General features: G+C 52.7%; 1 protein-coding gene across 2 annotated transcripts in view; it reads left to right on the forward strand.

Annotated features, from left to right (window-relative positions):
• The window catches only part of EPHB1 (EPH receptor B1), a gene marked incomplete at both ends in the record, with an annotated part of 429,300 nt that overhangs the window by 133,536 nt on the left and 274,030 nt on the right, over positions 1–21,734 (forward strand). For both annotated transcript variants that reach the window (XM_082625932.1, XM_082625933.1), the window contains one exon: positions 5,250–5,314. In XM_082625932.1, the coding sequence (XP_082482058.1) occupies positions 5,250–5,314 (65 nt within the window). The remainder of the gene's footprint in view (positions 1–5,249; positions 5,315–21,734) is intronic.

The raw sequence follows: 21,734 nt of genomic DNA on the forward strand, positions 1-21,734 counted from the left end.
TGGTTGCTCTGGCAGTCACACTGCCACCTCTGTCCCAGGCGCCAGGTGGACCTCTCCCATTCTTGCCTCCCACCATGGACCACCCTTATCCAGGAGACCACAGCATTGCCTTTTGCCCATACACAGTGTGAGTCTCCCTTTTGGGACGGGTCCACTGACTCCCCACATGGAGAAGAATTGTGTCCATTCTCTTGAGTTTCTCAGTCTTCTTCTCATGGCCTCAGCCAGAATAGGATGTCGAGTGGAAATTTGTTTCTTATCTCTCCCTGAACTGGACCATGAGTCGCTCCAGGGGATCCACTGCTCTGATCCACTGCTGTATCCTCCACGTGTTACTCCTTGGTCTTTACAAGGAAGGAGGTAGATGAGATATCCGTAGATATCCATGATCGTTGATTCTTCCAGATATCTTATACGTATTTTACAGGTAACGATTGTTAGATTCTTTTCATAGCTAAGAAACAGAAGCTTGAAGTGATTAAGTTATAACAATAAAAGCATTTGTTTTGCGATGCTTTGTGTCATGCAGTCCATCCATGGTCCTGAGCACTAACTAACCCTAGCCCCATTCTGCAGATGAGGATAGAGGGAGGGGGAGAGAGAGAGGGAGGGGGAGAGAGAGAGGGAGGGGGAGAGAGAGAGGGAGGGGGAGAGAGAGATGGCCACTAAGTGGTGGAAGTGGGACCTGGCCCCTGTCTGTCTGCCCACACCTGCGCCCTCTCTGCCTTCTGTGTGCCCTCCCCAGCTTTCCTCCCGTGGGCAGTGAGCACACGCTCCCAGAGAGCAGAGGCTGGTGGTGGGTGGGGGTCCCAGAGCCACGTCCCCTGAAGGCATCGGATCTGACAGCAACACGTGCCCCTCCAGCTGGTTTGGTCCCCATGCCACTGTTTGAGAGTAGAAGTGATGGTAAATATTTAATTGTGCTTCCATCATAACTTTCTGCCAGGACTCTCAATATGCTTTATAAATGCAAATGAGTGCTCTTGTCTTCTCCAGGGAGATGTAAACCTCCTCAAATCACTTTAATTCAGCCCCCACCAGAGTGTAATGCCATAATCAGGAGCGCTCTGTGCCAGAAAAGAGACTGCCCTTAATCATATCAAGTGGATGGTTTATGGTTTTGTGGTCTTTTGTCTCCACGCGGGCAGGATGCAGAGAAATGGATTCCTCTTGCTGCAACTTCTGTCCAAGAGGGTGGATGGAAAACATTATTTAGAAACAGATTCAATTACAGCCCCTGAGCAGGTAACTATGAATATCATGAACTCTTAGATTGTATTCCTGGGGTTAACAGAACAAACCAGTCCTTGGAAGATTGAGGAGTGAAGGCTGATTCTTACTTTTGATTCTGGACTCTAGTTTCCTCCCTGCCCGTGTCCTCTGCCTGTTTACTGCACTTCAACATGATCCTGAGATTGGGGAGTGCCATGATATACATTATTATCGCATTACGCCTTATTCTGGGGGCTTTTGTGGCTTCTTGGCTTTATGAGCAAGGACCTCCATTCCAGGGCCACAGCAGAGCCACTGGACACCCAGGTCTGCCTGGTGAGCAGCAAGCTGAGATTTGGGGCTGTCAGCATCAGGATGGGAGGCTGCGTGACCCGGCGGGAGGCACGGCACCTTTCTGTGCCCTGGTCCCCAACCCTGCCAAATGGGTTCAGTGACTCCTGCTTCAGGCCCGCCTGGCGAAGGCATTTTGATCACGGAGGTGAATTTCTACAGGGCATCATGGCGTGCCTTCTGAGAAGTGTATAATGTAAATGCGGTGTGTCGTCACGGTCATTATAAGTGCTGTGAAGTGGAGAGAGGGAGGGCTGCTCCGTGCAGGGATCTGCCTCCCCAGCTGTTGGAAGAATCGGAGGAGAGAACAAACTGGGGAATTCTGCTCCAGTGCGTCCCTTCCTTCAGATATGCACGGGGCATGACTCTCAATCCAATTCCAGACTCAAATGGGCAAAAAATCCAGCTCACTCTATTTGCTTTAATCCCCTCTGTTTGCAGTGTGAGCTCCCCTTCCACTGGGGTGGCAGAAAAGCTGTCTAGGTTGCAGGCTGGCTGTATAGCGTCCGGTTGTGGGGCAGGTGCCTCATTGACCTGTTAGCGCCCGTCCACCCCGGCATGCATTGAGACACCCTGGACCCCATCTGACCCTTGTGTATAGTCTAGGCGGGTCACCACTGGGTGGTTCTGGGTTCCCTTCATTAGACTCGTTCTGGCTCAAAGGCTTCTTCTGCCCCATCTGTGCCATGTCAGCCTGGTGGGGTCACTCCAGGCTGGGATGCTGGGTGTCCAAGGCCCTGTCACCTGGACAGACTTCCTCTATCCCCTTTCTGGGATTGAGCACTTGGAGACGAGAGCGTAGGGGACACTTTTGCTCAGCACAGCTCCTCGTTTATCACTCTATTTTCACCCATTCCATCCTGCCCATAGGGTGGGTTTCTTCCCAAAACTTTGGTGTATGCCAGGAGTGCTTCTGTTTTCCAAGGGGCCCAACCAAGACTCTGCCTTCTGCCTTCATACTTCCCATCTCCTGCCTGAAGCGCTGAGCAGTGAATGGACGTTCACAGCGGGAAGGATGTTCAGGAGAAAAGGAAGCAGAAGAGGGAGAAACCAAAACAACACGTCCTGTCTATTTCCTGTGCCTGTGTTTGTTGAGCACCTGTGCAGCTGGGGCATGCTGTGCCTGGGCCTTTGATACATGCCCTGGGAAACTCAAGTGCATAAGACACCTCCACTAGCCTAAACAGCCCCATTGTGTGATTTTAAAATGTGCCCCTCTGGAACACGGGATATCCATGTGAAAAGAAAAAAAAATTGTGTATTTGACTCAGAGCTCCCACCTTATGCAAATATTAACTCAAAATAGATCATAGACCTAAGTAGGAGAAAAATCTTTGTGGTCTTGGGTTAGGCAAAGATTTCTTAGATATGATACCAAACCATAAAATAAAAGAAAAAATTGAAAAATTAGACTTCTCCAAAATTTAAAACTTTTGCTTTTTTTTTTTTGCGGTAAGTGGGCCTCTCACTGTTGTGGCCTCTGCCGTTGCAGAGCACAGGCTCCGGATGCGCAGGCTCAGCAGCCATGGCTCACGGGCCTAGCTGCTTTGCGGCATGTGGGATCTTCCCGGACCGGGGCACGAACCCGTGTCCCCTGCATCGGCAGGCGGACTCTCAACCACTGCGCCACCAGGGAAGCCCAAAACTTCTGCTTTTTGAAAGACGCTGTTAAAGGGATGAAAAGATAAGCCATAGAGTGGGAGAAAATATTTGCAGAGCGTACATCTGATAAAGGACTTGTATCCAGAAGATATAAAGAAGTTACCAGGAATTCCCTAGTGGTCCGGTGGTTAAGAATCTGCCTTCCAATGCAAGTGACGTGGGTTCGATCCCTGGCAGGGGAACTAAGATCCCACATGCCACGGGGCAACTAAGACCGCGCACCACAACAAAGAGCCCGCCTGCTGCAGTGAAAGGTCCTGCATGCTGCAACAAAGATCCCGTGTGCCACAACCAAGACCCGACATAGCCAAATAAATTAAAAAAAAAAAAAGTTACCAAACTCAACAATAAGGAAACAAGCAACCCAATTTAAAAATGGAAAGATTAAACAGATGCTTCACTAAGAAAGATATACAGATGATAAAAAATCATGTGAAAAGCTGCTTAACATCATTCTTTATTAAGGAAATGAAAATTAAAACCACAATGAGATACCACTGCACATCTGTTAAAATGGCCAAAATTAAAAATGACTGACGCTGCCAAGTGTTGGTGAGGATGTGGAGGAACTGGAACTCTCATGTAATAGCCCCAAACTGGAAATGACACGTGAACAGTAGACAAAATGCAGTCCCTCCATACAATGGAATATTACTCGGTGATAAAAAAGAATGAACTACTGTTACACACAAACATGATGAATCTTAGAAACAACTGTGCTGAGTGAAAGAAGCCAGGTTAAGAAAACAGTATATACTATATGATTCCATTGATGTAAAATTCTAGAAAATGCCAGTTAACATATAGTGACAGAAAGCGGATCAGTCATTGCCTGGGGACAGTGACAGGGTGGGGCAGGGGTAGGAGGGAAGGAGGGATTACAGAGGGACAGGAAACTTCTGGGAATGACAGATATGTTTATTATCTTGATTGTGGTGATGGTTATAAATATATGTCAAAACTTACAAATTGTATGCTTTAATTATGCGCAGTTTATTGCATGTGATTTCTACTTCAATAAAGCTGTTAACAAAACAAAACAAACAAAACAAAGGGGCTTTTGGATTTGCTGATCAGAACTCTTATCAGCCTTTGGGGAGGAGCTTCCCTTGAGAGGTGGGGCTGACAGAAGTCAATAATAGATTGAAAAGGAAAGAAAGAAAAAAGAAAAAGCTTCCCCGTTTTCAGGACTCTTTACTACTAACTGCCAGAAAACAGGTATAATAAATATCAGCTCTATGATCACTACGTGGTGCCTGGTGATTTCAGCGTGTGTACTGTAGCCATCCTGGTGGCTCCTGGGAGCTCACAGCCAAGTCAGGGTGTCTGTCTTTCCCTTACTGGCCAGAGGGATTGGTGACCAGGAAGTAGGCCCTTGGGGTCTGAGATGTGCATTTATGTTTGGGGTAAGGGCTTTGCCAAAGCTGTGTGAGCCCGCAGCAGAGTCTTGGGAAAGGGGCTGGCCATGTATCTGGGCCCAGGGGCAAAGGGACCTGCAGGAGGGCTGAGTGTTGGGGCCAGAGGGGTTGAAAGGAAATCGGCCAAGAGTGTCAACACGGAGGCCTGAGGGGAGGCGGAGGAGAAGGGTGGGGAGCGAGGAGGGCAGGCAGATGAGGTTGGAGGGTGGGGAAGGAGCGGGGAGGGAGGTGGCTGGGGAAGGCTTGAGGAAGGAATTAGGTTTGGCTCCTGGGTCAACATGGCCTGGGAAGACCCCGGAGGTAGAGTGCTGTGAGAAGGAGCTGCGTCTCAGGGTTACAGTGATGAGTAGGCAGATGACGTCACCCCACCCCGGTGGCTTGGGGTCATTCAGGTAGAGACTTAGCGTCAGGACACCTGAGGTCTGCGCCTAGCTCTGCCGCGAGCCGCATCCTCCTAGCAGACCTCTTCCTCCTCCGAGCCGTGGGCTTGGCAAAGGAGCCCAGGGCTCTTATCACTGCTATTTAGTCATAAGTAACTTCAAGGACATAAGGGCCACTGTCCAGTCACCCTTCCGATTCACCATTGTTTCTTTTCTTGATCTGCAGAAACTTTAATGGACACCAGGACAGCTACTGCAGAGCTGGGCTGGACCGCCAATCCCGCATCAGGGGTGAGTGTCAGACCATCCGTCCTTCAGTCCTGATGAGCAGTGGTGGGGGCAGAGCCTAACGTGCCCCTTTGGGACGTGGAACATAGGCGTGAATGGCTGTGTCCACGGTCCGTCCACAGAGAGGCACAGCAGCAGGGCCTTCAGACCTGAGCTGCTCCCTGGTGTGGAGCTGCTGACCGTCAGGTGACCAGGGCCTGTGTGGGACTGGGGCCCGTGGCTGCCAATAGCTGGGCTCTCAGGCCAGTGGTGATGGGGCAGACATCCGTGCCACCCATGGGGCTGCAGACGGGCAAGGGCATGAGGAGAAGCTGGAGTTCAGAAGGGCCGAGGTTCTCTTTCACCTGACGTTTCCTTAGAGAGATGTTCTGTATTCATTTGTTCAGTGCTCATGCAGCCGGCCAGACCCTGTAGCTACAAAGATGAAACAGCCTTGAGGAGCTCATAGCCTCCTGTGGGATCCACCATGTTCATGAATGAGCTGAAATGCATCTCTCCTTTGTGGCACTGGAGAGGTCGACAGGCAGGTGTGGGCCCAGAGCTGGGGGTGAGGCACTTCAGAGGGAGACATGAAGCCTTTATAGAGAAGGTGCACGCGAGCTGGGTTTTGGAGAGGGAGTAGGAGTTCGACAGGTAGTGAATGGGGAACTGGAAAGATATTCCAAGTAGGAGGAATAGCTGGTTAAAAGGGATGGGGGTCACGAAAAGGTGTAAGAGCAAGAGTCTGTGTGTCTGGACCAGGGCAGGGTGTGCGCAGCGCTGAGGTTGGGCTGGGGTGTGGATTGGCTGGGGCACGGGGTGGGGAACCAGGACTGTCTGCTGAGCTAGCCATTTGCATTTATCCTATAGGTAATGGACGGATCTTGTCATGTTGCTGACAGGATTGTAGGGAACGCTTGAGAGAAAGGCCTGTAAGAGGTTCTTTTAGCTGTCTCAGATGGGTCGGAAGCATCAAATTAAAACGGGATACTTAGGACAGTTGGAGCAAAGCTAAGCAGGAGGCATTGGCAGCGTTTGGCAATGGATAGACTGCGGAGAAGAGACGCAGAGAGAAGAGTAGGGATGAGATTCGCATCCCTGGCTTGAGTGACGGGCTCGCTGCGGGGCTTAATCACGAAGGGAGAAGGCGGGAGGAGTGCGTGGACGCTTCATCACGGCAGGGGGATGAAGCTGGCAGGGGTGGGGTGGGCTAGGCCGCCTTAGCTGCCCCACACCTCCTCTCTCCTCCCTGCCTTTGGTTACCTCCAGCCCAGGGCCTCTCTGCACCCTGGGGTGCACGTCACAGCCAGTCTTAACACACCCACTTCTGCCGTAGGGACACTGGGATTCGGACCCGAGGCAGGCTGTGGCCTCGCACCTTCTCCCCTGGTTTCTCACTTTCACTGCCCTAGGTGCAGGCATCAAGCCTTGGGGCAGGAGGGCAAAGTCTGGCGTGAGCTGTGTTTCCCAAAGCAGGGGTGGGAGCAGGGGCACATCTTGCCCACTCTGACGACGTCCAAATCCTGCTGGGAACACTGTGGGCCACTGGGGAACACTTCCCGCTCCTGGTAGGGACTTTATGCAAACCCGACGAGGTGGCAGCTCTTCAGGTGGCCTGGACATTGAGAACTTGTCACTCTTTTACAAGTGGCGTTGTTGTTTGAAGGTTTGCATGTTTTCTCACGAGGCCACGATGTGATTTATGGTTCATTTTTCCCTTGATGTTTGAACACACCACCTGTCTTCTTTAAACGTCTCATCTCCTTTCCCAAGGAAGATCGTCCTTTAGGGAAACATTCAAGGTCAAGAGATGCCCTGTAGAGAAAGCAGCTGGCTGGGCTGCTCTGCGCTTACCCTTCCCCAGTTACCAGCCACGCTCGGCGGCCTTGCCCCCATTGCTCTTCTCCCAGGGACACACAGCCAGATAGTTCTCCTGGCGCCCCGAGCAGCTTCTGAGCCCGTCTGGTTTAGGGCGAGCAGCAGGAGGGTCAGGCGGGCCCTTGGCCTGGCGAGAGGGCGGATCCAGGGCTTCACCTCCAGCCAAGCTCTCGCCCCGCCTCCCTGTGTTCTCGTTCCTGGAGAGTTGCCTCTGATTCCGTGCACACACCGGTGACTCCCAAGTATGTCCCTGGCCCAGCTCACATACCCACCTGCCCTGCCTTTCGTTGGCTGCTCAGCGTGGCCCGAACGGAATTCACCCTCCTTTGCTTCCCCCACCGGCACACGTGGGCGCCGTGTTAGCACACTGTGAAGGCCAGAAACCAGAGCCATTCTTGACTTTCCTCTCTCGTCTTCAGGCCTCCGCTCACTCGGCCCATGCTCGGGATACCTTCCCTGCATCCCCAGCCATGTTAGGTCCTCCATCACAGGTCGTCTCAGGGCCGGGGAGCTTTACTTCACAGCCCTTTTCACAGCTGCAAATTTTACATCTCTCTGTGTTAGTATTGGACCCATCTCCGCCCCTCCCCCACTTTGGCCCTAGTGTGGTCTCCATGGTGGTCTGGACTCTAGCCGTTCACCATTGGAAACCGGCACCTAGTTCACTACGTATATTTCAATGTATATTTGTTGACAGTTCTTGACTTGGGCAAGTGGGGCGCTGATGGTGTCGTGCTTGGAGATGACACAGGAGGAGGGGCGCGCTTGGTGGAAGGAGGCTGAGCTCATGAATCTGAGGTGCCCCTGGGCACCCCTGGGGAGGGGCCCATTAGCATGTGACTCCAGGGCAGTGGAATGAGAAGGCAGCCTCACGTGTGGGAGGCGAGCCCAGGGGGTAGCTGCAGTCTCCCAGGGAGAGTGTCTGGAGGGAGAAGAGGTGAGAACTTGGGATGGGTGACCTGACTGAAGTGTCAGATAGAGAAAGAGGAGCCTGAACAGGGCATGAGAAGGAGTGGCCTGGGAGGCAGGAGGAAACCAAGAGGTGGTCTTCTCACGGAAGCCAAAGGAGGAAGTGGGGCAAAAGTGCTGCTGGGTGTTGAATGTTCCCACTGGGCTTCGTTACAGGGACCCTACTGGTGACCCGTGCTGATGGCTTCAGAGGGGACCAGGGTCAGAAGCCAGAAATCGGGGTTTTGAAGGGTCAGGGGGAGGTGAGGAGATGGAAGCAGCAGCTCATGAGGAGAGAGAATACAGAGCATGGGGGGCGGAGGGAATGGGGGGCTGTGGGCGTGGGTGCCTTTCAGGGGACGGGACTCCTTTGCTGTTGAAATGGCAGTGCAGTGACTGGGTGCCTTCAGAGAGATGGGCATGCCCAGGATTGGAGACAGAAGCCATCAAAGAGAAACGTCTTTCAACTTCCTATCTTCTCTCTGAGGTTGGAGGGGAGGTTTAGAGAGTGGAGGTGGGGAGTCTTTTATTTTTATTTATTTTTCTTTTTTCCTTTTTATTATCAACAAACATTGGCCAGAAATTTTAAACAATGTGTGTGATAAAATACTTTCCCCTGCCCACATGCCACTACCGCTACAGAGTGGACTGAGAGCCAGGGAGTCGGAGAAGGGAGAATGCTTAAATCCAGAGTAGGACAGCCAGGCTGGAATCCCAGCTCTGATGTTTACTAGCTGTGTGACCTTGGGTGAGTTACTCCACTTCACTGAACCTTCGTTTTCCCACTTGTGAACTGAATACCATACAACTTCAGGCATTGTTGATAGCTTTATGCAAGTTATGAGGTAGGGAGTCTTGAGTAGCAGGTTTTAGGAGGGAGGAAAATGTGTGAAGTAACTGCCTGACTTGGAGAGAGACTGGACTTGTCTGGAAGGAATGTGGCTGGAATAAGGGCCTAGCTGAGGTCGAAGCCATGTGTTTGTGATGGCCCTGATCAGGTGTACCTGGCGGTGGAGTCATCCTGAGTTAAGGTTGTGCAAGAATGGTGGGTCCGGAGGGTCAAGAGCTGAGGACGTTGGCAGCAGGGGGTCGGGCTCTTGCAGTGTGGCATCGACCCCACGAGAAGAAGAGTGAAGCCAGGAGGGCCTGACCATGTGACAAAGTACGGGGGACCAGTTGAGGGTCTTGGTGAGACTGGAGGAGGACCGGAGGCTGTGGCCTTGAGTCAGGGCTTAGATTTAAGACAAACAGAGTACTTCTGGGTGATGAAGGGGTCCAGAGAGTGGGGCCAGGGCCAGGCATTTGAGAAGCCAGGAGGCTGGGCGGGTGGTCCACATCTTCCTGGGATCCAGTGGGGGAGGAAATTGCCCCCCCAACCCCAGAAAGGGGACAAAGGCCTCAGATGGTCCCTGTAGTCAGGATACCATGCATGCGTAAGATGTTGAAGGGTGGGCGGCCATTGTCTGGTAGCCTGTGTGTCTCCAGGGAACTGGGTCTGCCTCATCCAGAAGAGGCACCATGATTCTGCCACGGGGCACAGCTGGCATTTCAATGAACCCTATCCACAGTGCACTGTCTGCTAGGTGGGCTCCCCAGAGAGAGACCAAGGGACTTCCTTTTATGGGGTCACTAGGTATCTTCACCCCTGTACTGGAGGACTGCCAGATATGGGAAGGAATTGGACTGTCCACCCCCACATAGCCCACAAGTTGTTTTCAGCTATATTGCTGGAAAGTGGATTATAATATTACGTGTCAAAAGCAGAAAGTATTTCTGCTCAAATGGCAAAATGTTGCTTTATAATCTAATTGCAGCTTTAATTTAAAGCCTTTAGTTTTAACCCGAATCGGAGGCCACCTGGTGAGCAGAGGGAGAAAGTAACAAATACATTTCTAAAGTAACAAATGCCAGGGAGGGGCTGAGGTACCATCAAAGGGCATCCTGGGACCCTCACCCATGACCCTGCTGACCTCACCCTCCTCCCTCAGGCTGCCTTCAGTCACCTCTCCCAAACCCTTGTTTCCAGCCCTGCTCCAGAAGAGTCCTGACCTTCCATTTCAGGAGCTCTGGGCAGTGGGGGAGCTCCGAGAGGTCCCATGGTCAAACACTCGGTGCTGTGCTCAGCCACCGGCAGAGCTCAGTAAGTGCTAGTCTTCGTGGTTGCATGGTCCATCTTAGCAGTCCGCGCCAGTTCCTAGATGCTGCCTGGCCCTCTCCAGCATTTTCCTTTTCCACTGCCCTCCCTCCTTGCATCACTCTCTGTCCCTCAAGTATCAGCTCCGTTCTCCTCCCCTCAGGGAGCCCTCCTGGACGCCCCTCCCCACCAGGACTCTGTGGTAGGGGCCCTCTTCTTAAAACAGAGGGCTTGGTGCCGACTTCTAATGTACTGTCCATACACCTGTGTTGATGTGTGCTTTCTCCCACCGGCCAGAGAATGGAGTGGCTTCATCTCTGTCCCTGGTGCCCAGCACTGGTCCAGCAGGGGACAGGCTCCAGTCCACGTCTGTTGGCCAAATAAATGAGGAAGGACTGGAGCATTCGTGATACTTCCCTGCAGCTTCAACCCAGGGTCCTGAATTTAGGAGATGCTCGATTTAGGTTTATTGTAGCCCAATAAAATGTTTGTTGTAGGCCTCTCAATACCCAATGGATTGCCCATATCTTTTTAAAGAAGTTAGTGATGCAGATGGAGCCACCCCTCCTGAGATGAGCATGAGAGAAGAGACAAGGACACCCACCAGAAGGTCCCAGTTGCTCTCAGACACTGGCTGTGATGGATTAGGAAGGTGAGCCTGGGTCCCTCTGATAGTGAGGCTTCTTCAGCTTGCTTGCTGGAAATCCAAGCAAGCCCTTTTACTTTCATAGAGTTTTGCCAGGGCTCACTGGCTATTTGCATGTGGGCGGCCAGTGACCTCTGTATGTGTAGGTTTCTGTGTCTGTGGGATGTGTGGCCCCCGTGTGACCATCTACAGATCGTGAGTTATCTTCAAAGAGCAGTCCGCGGGCTTCCAGACTCCAACTCCATCCGTGCTGCCCTTTGAAACCACCTTCCCGGACCATGACACGCTCTGTTCTCTACTTTAATATTGGCAAATCTTCATCATGGGAAGTGGGGGAGGTTGATAGAACAAAGGTGGAAAAGGAATCTGGAGCCAAGCCTGATGAGCCTTCAGGATGAGCAGGCTGGGTGTGTGCGTGCCTGGGCTCCATGTGTGTGTGCATGTGTGTATAGGTATGTGTCTGTGCGTCTGTGTGTGTATATATATGTGTGTGTGATATATGTGTTTGCATGTGTGTGTATCCAGGGACATGTATGTATATATGTGTGTATGTGTCTGTGTATATATGTGCATCTGAGTATTTCTATGTGATATATGTGTGTATTTCTATGTGATGTGATGTGTGTGTGTGTGTGTGTGTGTATGAAGTTAAATGAGCTTATTTCACCTTATGCCTCTGCAAGCAGTTCCCAGAGTTCTGGAAAAATCTTAAATGATGGGAGGATTATTGGACTAAGTAGAGAGCTTCCAGGGAGGCCAGTGTGAAGGGAACAACCTTCATTTGAATGCCTGTGTCTGCTAAAGTAACTCCCCACACGGGATGCATGCCCATGAGAGCGGTGCATTGGGGTCTTCCTCCCTCACAGCCCTCCTTGTCCACGTGGGGACCCTCCTGGCAGCCTCCTGTCTCCTTGTCTGTCAGATCCAGGCAGCCTCGCCCGCTGCCCACATCCTGGGGTTAAGGACAGCACGCTCTGGAGAGAAATCCACCCTAATTACATCCCATGCGTTCCAAGGCCAAGCAAAATCAACTGAAATTTAGCTGGTCTGATGGGTGAGAAGTTTATGGAGCAGCAGTGAAGGCATCAGGCCTTGACATCAAATAATCCGGCTCCCGTTCCCGCTCGGCAGCTCCCTGGCTGTGTGATCTTGGGCCCGTCATGCAGACTCCTTCAGTCCTGGTTTCCTCCTCTGCTCAGCAGAGTGAGGATGGGAACTGTTCCATATATGAAACCATGTCGGTAAAAAGTTTTCCTGGGTAAACACGCAGGAAGTGTTAGCATAGTACTCACCCTCTGGATTTTCTCTTTTCTTCCTTTGATGACTCAATCATGCTAATTAAGACAGAAAAGTCTGAGCTAAATTAGGCAAATCCAAGAGACATTTAACTCTGGGCAAAATGATTCTGTGAATGGAGTTGTACGGTTTTTGAATTTCCGGCCATGCCGGTGGCAGGCAGGCAGAGCGGGACAGAGTTGATCATCCTTTCTCAGACTGGTACCCCTGCCTGGGACGTGGGGGCGTTGGACCTGGTTGTTGATTGCTGGGAGCCACACTTTTGCATCAGTCAGGGCTTCCTGGTGGCCAGGGACAGCAAAGTGTAAGTCAATCTTAAGGAAGGTGTCTTGGCTCATGTAAATGAATGGTCCAGTGGCTGCTGTGGCTTCATGTGTGGCTGGTCCAGATCCTTAGGATCAATCTCTCTCTGTCTTCCCACCCGCTTTTTCCTCTCTCTACTCCCCCGGTGTTGGCTCCATGCTGGGCCTCCTCTTGGTAATAAGAAGTCTGCAGAGCCTCCCGCCCCTACAACCACATCCATCCATGTCCCCTGGGGAAGAGCAAGCACTTCCTCCCGGTCCCCCCAGCAGAAGCCCTGGAATTAGCCCTGAATGGGCCTGACTGGATCAGTTTGACTCCCGTGCCTGCCCTGATCCAGTCCCTGCATCCAGGAAGTACCGAGTGGTACTTCCAGGTCCTGTGTTCCAACCCTGTGTTGCGCTGAGCCCACCAGAAGCCTTGGACTGACAGGCTGGAGGGAGTAATTCCCCAGAAGGACTCAGGATGTGGGTACCAGAGAACTGAATAGGTGCTCAGCAGAGAAAGAGGAAATCTAACACTGTACCACAGGCCCCATGTGCTTTACAGCCAGGCGTGCATCAATCCTCACAACAGCCCCGTTTTACAGATGAGGAAACTGAGGCACAGAACAGCTGTTAAATTGCCTCTGGTCACGTGGCTAGAAAGCGCCAGTGCTAATAACATCCAGCCTGCTCTCCTGCTGACAACCAGGCTGCACCCTCTTTCCCAGTGAAATACTACAGTGTCTCCAGAGGGTGGCTTCCAAAGGGACTCCCAGCTTGCGTTGCTGGGGGTTCCTTGAAATCAGGTTCAGTAACCAGAAGGTTTTTCTCACAGTTCAGGACATGGGTGGTATCCTTCCCCTGGGCTGTTACCCGGGAATTAGTACTGCTTCCTTCTCGGGGAGGCACCCTGCCTCCCAGCAGGTGGGCCTCTGACCTCCCTACTCCCTTTCCCCCTCCCACCCCTCCCCTGCCCTCTTCAGGTAAACCCCTGAGACAAGTCAGAGCTCCCACCCTGGGCCTCCCACCCACTCTTTATCTTTTTCTCTTGCTACCAAAAGGCCTGTAATTAGGAAACATTAGCAGGCTCAAAACAGCTTTCATCCCTGAAACACCCTGTGTAATTGCACTCAACAGTGCTCCTTCTCTGGCTATTAATGTCACTTTTATGAAACAATGAGGAAAAAAACACCCCAAGGCACTTAAAACATTTTTTTTTTATATAATATGTGTCTTTTAGGAATGGAAGTTTAAAATCACCTGCTTGACAGAGAGAGTGATAGAAAAGGCCTGGGGGCTCAGGACAGAGCCACGGGGGCAGGACCCTGGGGAGGTGGAAGGCGCTCCACGGGGTTCAGACGCTGCTCTGGGAGGTGTGACAGCCCTGGGGTGGGTTGGCCGAAGCCGGTGGATCCCGGGGGAGGAGAGGTGGGCTGGACAGGGGCACAGTTCTGCTGTTTCGTCTTGTGTGGTTGCTGTCTGTCACAGGGGTTTTGTATGAGCTCTTCTCTGTGGGCACGTGTGTGCCTTTGACAGAGAGGTGACTAGAATGTTACGGATGACCAGCGTCATTGGTTAGAATATGAATTATTACGCTGAGTAGAATATTAATCATTGCACTGGTTACAGAAATGCTAGGGAACCGTTGACCGAAGCTGCCTGCCTTGGCCAGGCGTGATGATAATCACTTGCAAGAGTTGCACCAAAACAAGAGGTGCTGATAAGGGACACGGTGCTGCCGTGAAAACTAACCAGCGAATTCGGGAGGGGCCCAAAGGAGGGAGGAGACGCCAGTCCCTGTGTCCTGCTCTAACCTCCCAGAATCCTTCGCTTTGGGATCTATCTTGGCCGAGAGACGTGCGCACCAAGGGAAGGACACTGAGTCAGACCAAATACGGGCCAAGCAAGATGACTGGCCAGAGGCAACCTGGAAACTAACCCCATTACCATAGAGCTGGAGACAGCCGGCCACGCGGCAGAGCCGTTCTCCTGGGTTCCCTCACCTGCCGCTCTCCTCCCAGGCGCCCCTTCCCAATAAAGTCTTTTGCTTTGTCGGTACGTGTGTCTCCTTGGACAATTCATTTACGAGTGTTAGACAAGAGTCCACTCCTGGGCCCTGGAAGGGGTCCGCCTTCCTGCAACAGAAATACATCGGGTATGACTGCATATATGTGTGTGGGGGGGAGGCCTGTGGGTGGAGTGGAGAGAGAGACTGACTGGGGGAGAGATGCTTCTCCAACTAGCTGTGTTAAAGGACTTTGGGAGTGGTGGTGGTTTACCAGAACCTTACTGTCTGGCAGATTGATTTTCTTGCTCTTGGAAATGCCTTGCAGACTCATTCATCAGCAGAGCAGGAGATATCTCTGTCCGCAAACTCTGGGAGGGAACCCCAGAGGTCACCCAGCCCCCCTCCCCCTCTTAGAGGCAGGCTTAACCCTCATTTGTCCGGACAGATAGGTGTCTTTTCTCTAAAACCTTCCCTAGGATGGCAAATCCCTGGCACACCCCTTGTCCCAACCCTGGAAACCTTTCTCCCACCAACATGTGAGGCTGAGGACCAGCTGCCTGGTGACAGCTTTTCTCAGGTTGAAGGCTGGAGTGGCCCTCGGGGCCCTGGAAGGAAACGGGGCTCCTGACACAGGCATCAGGATGCAGCTGAGGGGGGTCCGCAGGGGCTCGTTGTCCTGACAGCCTGAACTCACAGCTCCTCACTGGTCTCACTGGTGAAGGAAAGAAATATGTTACAGGGGAGGATGAAGCATTAGAAGGAAGGTGAGGCAGTGATAAGAGGCCTGGAGAAGATGGACAGGAGGAAAACGGATGGAGAAGGGGCGTCAGGGTGGGCAAAAGACATGCATCTTCTGGCTCTGGAGGGACAAGCCGAGCTTGTGCGGGAACAGGGAAGCCCTGGGGGTGCACCCTTGGCCTTACCTCCAGCTACGGCCCAAGGGAGAAGAATCCTTTGGCCTGAATCCCACTATACTTCCTGTAGCATCAAGGAGCAAACCCGGGATTTGCAGTCTAACATTGTGGGTTTATTTCCATTCTCCTCTGAGTTCCTTAGCTTCTCTGAGCCCATCTTCGGCCTCTGTCACATGGGTAACGTAAGATCTTATTTACAGAGTGGTTGACAGCACACACTGTGTTTACCCTCTTTGGAAACACCGAAGCTTAGTCAGTACCACTTGCCCTGACTAGTGCTGGTGGTCTCAGTGATTCTTGTCTGAGGGACTTAACTTGCACGGGATGAGGGTAGGAATTGACGGGGGAGGGGCCCCTGAGCTGCAAGATCAGATTTCCAGCCTTTCTGTCAGGTTGTGGCTCTTGCGAGAATACCATCAGAGGGTGCACCCTGTTATTACTCACAGTACTTTTCTTAGGAATAGCGATAGCTACTGCTTCTACTGGTTACTGTTAATTAACTACCAGCTGCGTACCAGGCACTGAACATCACTTGTATCACTTCGCTGAATTCTCACCAGGACCCCGCGAGCCAAGGCGGTATTTCTCCCATTTTACAGAGCGGACACTGAGGCTCGGGGCAATGATCCGAAGCCACAGGACTGCTTAGGGGTTTTGCCGAGACTGACCCCAGGCCTGTCTGACCACAGAGCTCACTCCTGTACTTGAACTTCTGCTCCTGGATGAGAGTGAGGAAGGCTGAGTCATACATTGTTGAGAAACCAGAGAACAGGGGGCAAGGAGAGGAAAAAGTTTCCCAGTTTTCTCCAAAGGGAAAGGGTAGGTTTGACAGTGAAACGTACACATGTTAAACACCCATGAATTGCTTTTTAAGGCAAGCTGTTTGGGGAGGGGTGGAGCAAGCGCTGTGTGATGTGTGGGGTTTGGGGAAGAGCCTTGAGGGCGCAGCCCTGTTCCCAGGGCAGGTGAGGCCTGGCCAGGGAGCCAGAGGAGGACACAGGGGGTCCCTGGGGATGGCTGGCTCCAGATAGTGATGGAGGAGCGTGTGGTCAGCTCCCGCCCCCAGGCCTTGGCAAATGCTCAGGAAGTGAGGACTCCTGGGAAGGGAGAGAGGTGAGGGGCCTCGGTGAGCTGCTGTTTCCCATCCAGTGACCCCCGTGTCGGTTCGGCTGAACCAGCCCCTCCTGCATTTGAGGTGCTCCCCTGCTAATAGAATGGGGGGCGTCTAGTCGTGGCACACCCTCAGCTCCATACGTACTGTCCCACTCACCACTCTTCCTGGTGGAGAGGGGCATGCCCGACACATTCCCCAGTGTCACAAAGGACACCACAGGAAAGATGCTGCAGTCAAGATTCAGCCTTATCTTGCTCAGTGAGAGCTCTGTCTTCAAACGGACATGGTCAGTGGTAATGGTCCACACTTGCATTTAGGTGTAAATGGGTCACTGTGAGAAACAAGCCAGGGGTGACCCAGGTGGGCAGTGTCTCAGGTGGTGGGAACTTCTGTGTGGCTGGCCACGTATTCATAGGGACTGACCACAAGATGCAGGTGCAGGAAAGGCGGGTGCAAGTCACAGGTGATGGTGGTCCTATTGCATGCTGTGCCAGCCTGAGCACATCTACAGAAATGGGCTTATTCTGGGAGCAGAGTTTTGAAAGGGACAAGGGACCCAGAGTGGTGCCTAGTGGGGGATGGTGCCGAGTGGGGGGTGATGCCTAGTGGGGGATCCTAGTTGGGGTATTGCCTAGAGGAGGGTGTACTAGTGGGGGGTGATGCCTAGTGGGGGATGATTCCTAGTGGGGGATGATGCCTAGTGGGGGTGACCAGTGATCGTGTCATCCAGAGAATGTTGGTGGACCTGGGAACCTCAGCCCAGAAGCAGTCTGAAGCAAAGTCCAGGAGGCAAAAGCACAAGATCAAAGTCCTCTCCAGGCTTCCCAGGACCAAGCTCCAGCAGCCACAGTCCCTCAAAGTGGATCACACACAGTGACCCCATTCCCAGAGTTGGGGAGGGGGCAGGATGGAGGGGAGTGTGTCCCCTTCCCAGATCAGATTTGATTTTCCTGCACCCTGAGAATGGGAATGATGCCAGGAGCTCCTCTAGGAAGGCCAGTCTCTTCCTCCCCCGTGGCTTGCTCCCTTGTCTCCAGGACAGCTCCAGCTGGCCACAGCCAGCCTGCCCACACTCAGTCAAAACCGTCTGCACTCATGGAATGAAGAGCGTATCTCCTTGGCCTGTAACCCAGTGTGCTGGCCTTGGCTATGCGTGCTGAGCGGGAATCCCTCCAGGCTGAAGGAAAATGTCATCAGTCTCTCCCAGGGGTAACTGCTTCTCATCAATGGAGCCCAGGCCTAGGCAGAGCAGTTCCAGGCCGGTAGGGCCTGGGGCCCGCAGCTCCCGCCCCTGCCTTGTTCGACAAGTCCTTGTTGGACAGCAGTGGGGACTGCATTCAACCGACAGCTTAAGATAATCACATGTGAGGTGCTGGGATAATGACAGCTGAATACCCTGCCACCGTTGCCATAGTGACCAGCCAAGCACTGGTTCCCTCCTTTTTTTTCTTTCTTATTTTCTGGGCCTCCTTGTTATAGTGCTGGCTGGTGGTGGAGGGGGGTGAGTTTGGGAAATGGGAAAGAGGAGGAAAGGGGGAGGGGAGACCCAAGAGGGGCAGCCCATTATATGCTCTTTAAATACCCCAGCTGGAGGTGTTTTAAATCTCAACAGAGACAGAGAGAAACAGTGTCTTAATCCCCAGCTCCCTGTGAATTATTTAAAAGGGATCTTGTCAGAAGGATGAATTTGTCACTGTTTCAGTGTCAACAGCAGCAGCAGCTGTCATAATGGCCGAGGACCCCACTCCAGGCAGGGCCTGGTACCAAATGCTGCTTCCTGGTGGAAGTTACAGCGGCCCCGGTGCTGTGGACAAGGAGCCCCCACCCGAGGCACAAGACTTCAGTGTTTCTCCTGGCGTGCTGACAGAGACTGGGCTGTGAAATGTGCCAGGATGCTGAGATGCAAGCCATCTGGACCTCGGGCCGGCTGGCCTTGCCCGCTGTTAATGTGGCTCCCATGACCCATAGCCATGGCGTCTCTGTGTAGTGAGGGGTGCTCCCTGGCTGGGAGTGGGCTGACTAGAGCTTATACGGCATTTGATGGGTGGGCATATACCCAAGGGGGGGCACACGGGCCCCACCTGGGCCACAGCCAGCGCCCCCAACGACATACACACGCACATGCACAGCCAGGCATGCATGCACACATGTACGTACGTATGCACACATATGCACCTGTGCACACGCCAAAGATGATGCACAGGTGCAGACAACTAGACAGACAGGAGAGAGTCGTAGATCATACACATCACGGAGGGAGAGCAAGACTTTCAAGGAAAAATGCCTGGTGCTCAGAGGGCTGATAGCCACAACTGCAGGGGTCTCTTATTCAGGTTGAAGTACTTCAGGCGCATTACCACGTTGAATCCTCACAGCCATCTGGGGAGGTGGGTACCCTGAGTATCTCTGTGTTAGAGAAAGAAGCCGAGGCTCAGGGAGGTTTAAAGACATGTTCGTGGTCACAGGGCTGGGTCTGGCTGACTCCAGAGTCTGTGCATTGAACTCCTGAGCTAAGCCAGGGGTCACCATGACCTCTGGGGTTCAGGGTTAGGCAGGGTGACAGCTTCTTCATCCCAGCCCTTTGATGCTCAGCACAAACATCTCCTTCCAAACGACCCGGGTATGCTTATGCTTGGGGCCATTTCTCTCACTCCCACCTCGACACAGTATTTCTTGCATTTTTCCACCCTCCAAGTTTCCAGAAGGATTTTGTGGAGATTTATAGAGACTGCCTTGGGAAGCAATAAGTATGTTTTCCATACTCTAATTCTTTCCATATTCTAATTGTGTCTGTCACCCCTATCCCCTGCTCTTCCGCATCTTATGTACCCTTTAGAAAATGCATTGCTTTGTGCCCTTTCGAGGTTCTGGGCTCTCAGAAGCAGTGGCTGCCCCAAGCCAGGGGCCCAGCTCCTTGGCACACCACATAGGGCCATGGTAATGAACAGGGGCCAACGTGTCCTCCCAGCCCAGTCCATCAGGGAGGTAAATGAAGCATACTGGGAGGTGAGCTGGGGCTTGCAGCCCTCGGGGGAGCCGCTGAGTACATGGCTGCCTTGCTTGGTTGGTGTACTAAATGGTAGATCCCTCTGGGCTTGTAGGAATTGATGCCCCACGGACCACATTTTACATTTTAATTAGCCCTCAAGCTTGTCTAATATCCAAACTCTTTCAGGCTTAGTTTACTGTCTACACAGGAGCTGTGTTCTTGAGATCCAGGCTGATTGGCGGTGGTGGCTCCAGCCCTGCCCGAGCCATCTGCTGTCCTGAAGAATCTCTGGCTTCCTGTGGGCTCTGTAAAGTCGTGTGTGGCTCAGGCCTCAGTGGGCTTCTCTTCTTGTTCAGAGAGCAGCCATCTCTTACTGGAAGCCTGAAAGCAGGTCTTTGGATTTCCCCTGATTGAGCAGTGCCATGGGAGTTAGGGTCCTACGGGGTGTGGTGATGGCGACTGTTTGCAAAATAGCAGGTTCCTTCAAACAAAAGTTTGTGCCCAAATGCAAGCTGAATGGGAGCAAAGCCTGTGATGTGTGTCCAATTTTGTCTCCTTGTGGTCTGGTGGCTGACAGTGGCCCAGGGATTGCCTGGCTGAGGGCAGGGGGCCCATGCTGAAACCTGCCCAGAGGCAGCCCTGGAGATTCTGGGAGGCATGGGGAGAAGGCTGATGGCTGTCCCTCTGGGTCTTTAAGGAGACCGAGTTCAGCCCCTGAGTCTCTGCATTTTCTGCTGACGGAAGGGTAGGATTATTTATCTAAAATGGAGGAGAGGGCTTCCCTGGTGGCGCAGTGGTTGAGAGTCTGCCTGCCGATGCAGGGGACACGGGTTCGTGCCCTGGTCTGGGAAGATCCCACATGCCGTGGAGCGGCTGGGCCCGTGAGCCATGGCCGCTGAGCCTGCGCGTCCGGAGCCTGTGCTCCGCAACGGGAGAGGCCACAAGAGTGAGAGGCCCGCGTACCGCAAAAAATTGTTAAGAAGTAAATAAAAATAAATAAAATAAAATAAAATAAAATGGAGGAGATGATTCCCACACCCTGATGCGTCAGCCAGAGGAGGATGCCCAGGTCAACATAACGGCGATGCTGCTGCCGTTAGTAATGATAATAGTTGATACTTCGTGAATGGTAGTTACTTGCAGGCTCAGTGCTAGGGGGTTTCTTACCTAGGTGATGATCTTTGCGTCCTCGTGACACCCTGCAGGGTAAAGAGTGTTTTGCAGATGAGGAAACTGAAGCTCAGAAAGCTGTGTGTGGTTGCAGAGCTGTAACTGGCAAGGGTGGGGTCCGCCTGCCCCCGGCAACCTCTCCTGCCTCCCCTCCTCCCACTTTCCCCCTGCCCTATGCCGCTTGGCAGCCACCCCGGCACCCTGGCTTTCTCGGCAACATGCCGGCAACACTCTTGCTCCAGAGAAGTCTGTTCTTCTTCCCTGAGCCTGGGGTGCTGCTTCCACGTGTGCCCTCCAGGCTGGGGGCCCCTGAGTGTCATTCAGATCTCTACCCAAAAGGAGACCTCTGACAACCCCACTGCCAGCTGTCACTCGCTAACCCCTTACCTGCTCCTCAGTAGTATTTAACACTGTTCAACTTTATAGTATTAATTTGTTCGCTTGTTCATCTGCTGGTTTGCTCCATTAGATTATCAGGCCCATGGGAGCAGGACTTTGTCTCTTAGTCACTGCTGTGTCACCAACACCTAAGACCACTACTTGGGGATGTAGTAGGTGCTCAATTCTTTATTTTAAAAATGAGTTTGGGCTTCCCTGGTGGCACAGTGGTTGAGAGTCCGCCTGCCGATGCAGGGGACACGGGTTCGTGCCCTGGTCCGGGAAGATCCCACATGCCGCGGAGCGGCTGGGCCTGTGAACCATGGCTGCTGAGCCTGCGCGTCCGGAGCCTGTGCTCCGCAACGGGAGAGGCCACAACAGTGAGAGGCCAGCATACTGAAAAAAAAAAAAAAAAAAAAAAAAAAAAAAAAGTTAAATAAACTGGGTTGGAAACAAACCAGAATAGCCTCTTGTTAGACTAACAGAGGCCAAAATGCCAATTTCAGTGATTTCCGTCCTCATCTTAAATAGCAGTGTCCAGAGGAGCGCCCCCTCCTGGACAGGCCCTGTAGAGGTGGCTTATTCTCGGCAGTTGCTATGATGAAGCACCACGGCAGCCACTGGGCACTCTGGGAGGGGCAGGGCCGGCCCAGGGAGGTGCAGTGGTCCAAGGAAGGGCCAGCGA

The sequence above is a fragment of the Mesoplodon mirus genome (assembly GCF_964341445.2).
Source record: "Mesoplodon mirus genome assembly, chromosome: 6".
In the NCBI taxonomy this organism is placed as follows: domain Eukaryota; kingdom Metazoa; phylum Chordata; class Mammalia; order Artiodactyla; family Ziphiidae; genus Mesoplodon; species Mesoplodon mirus.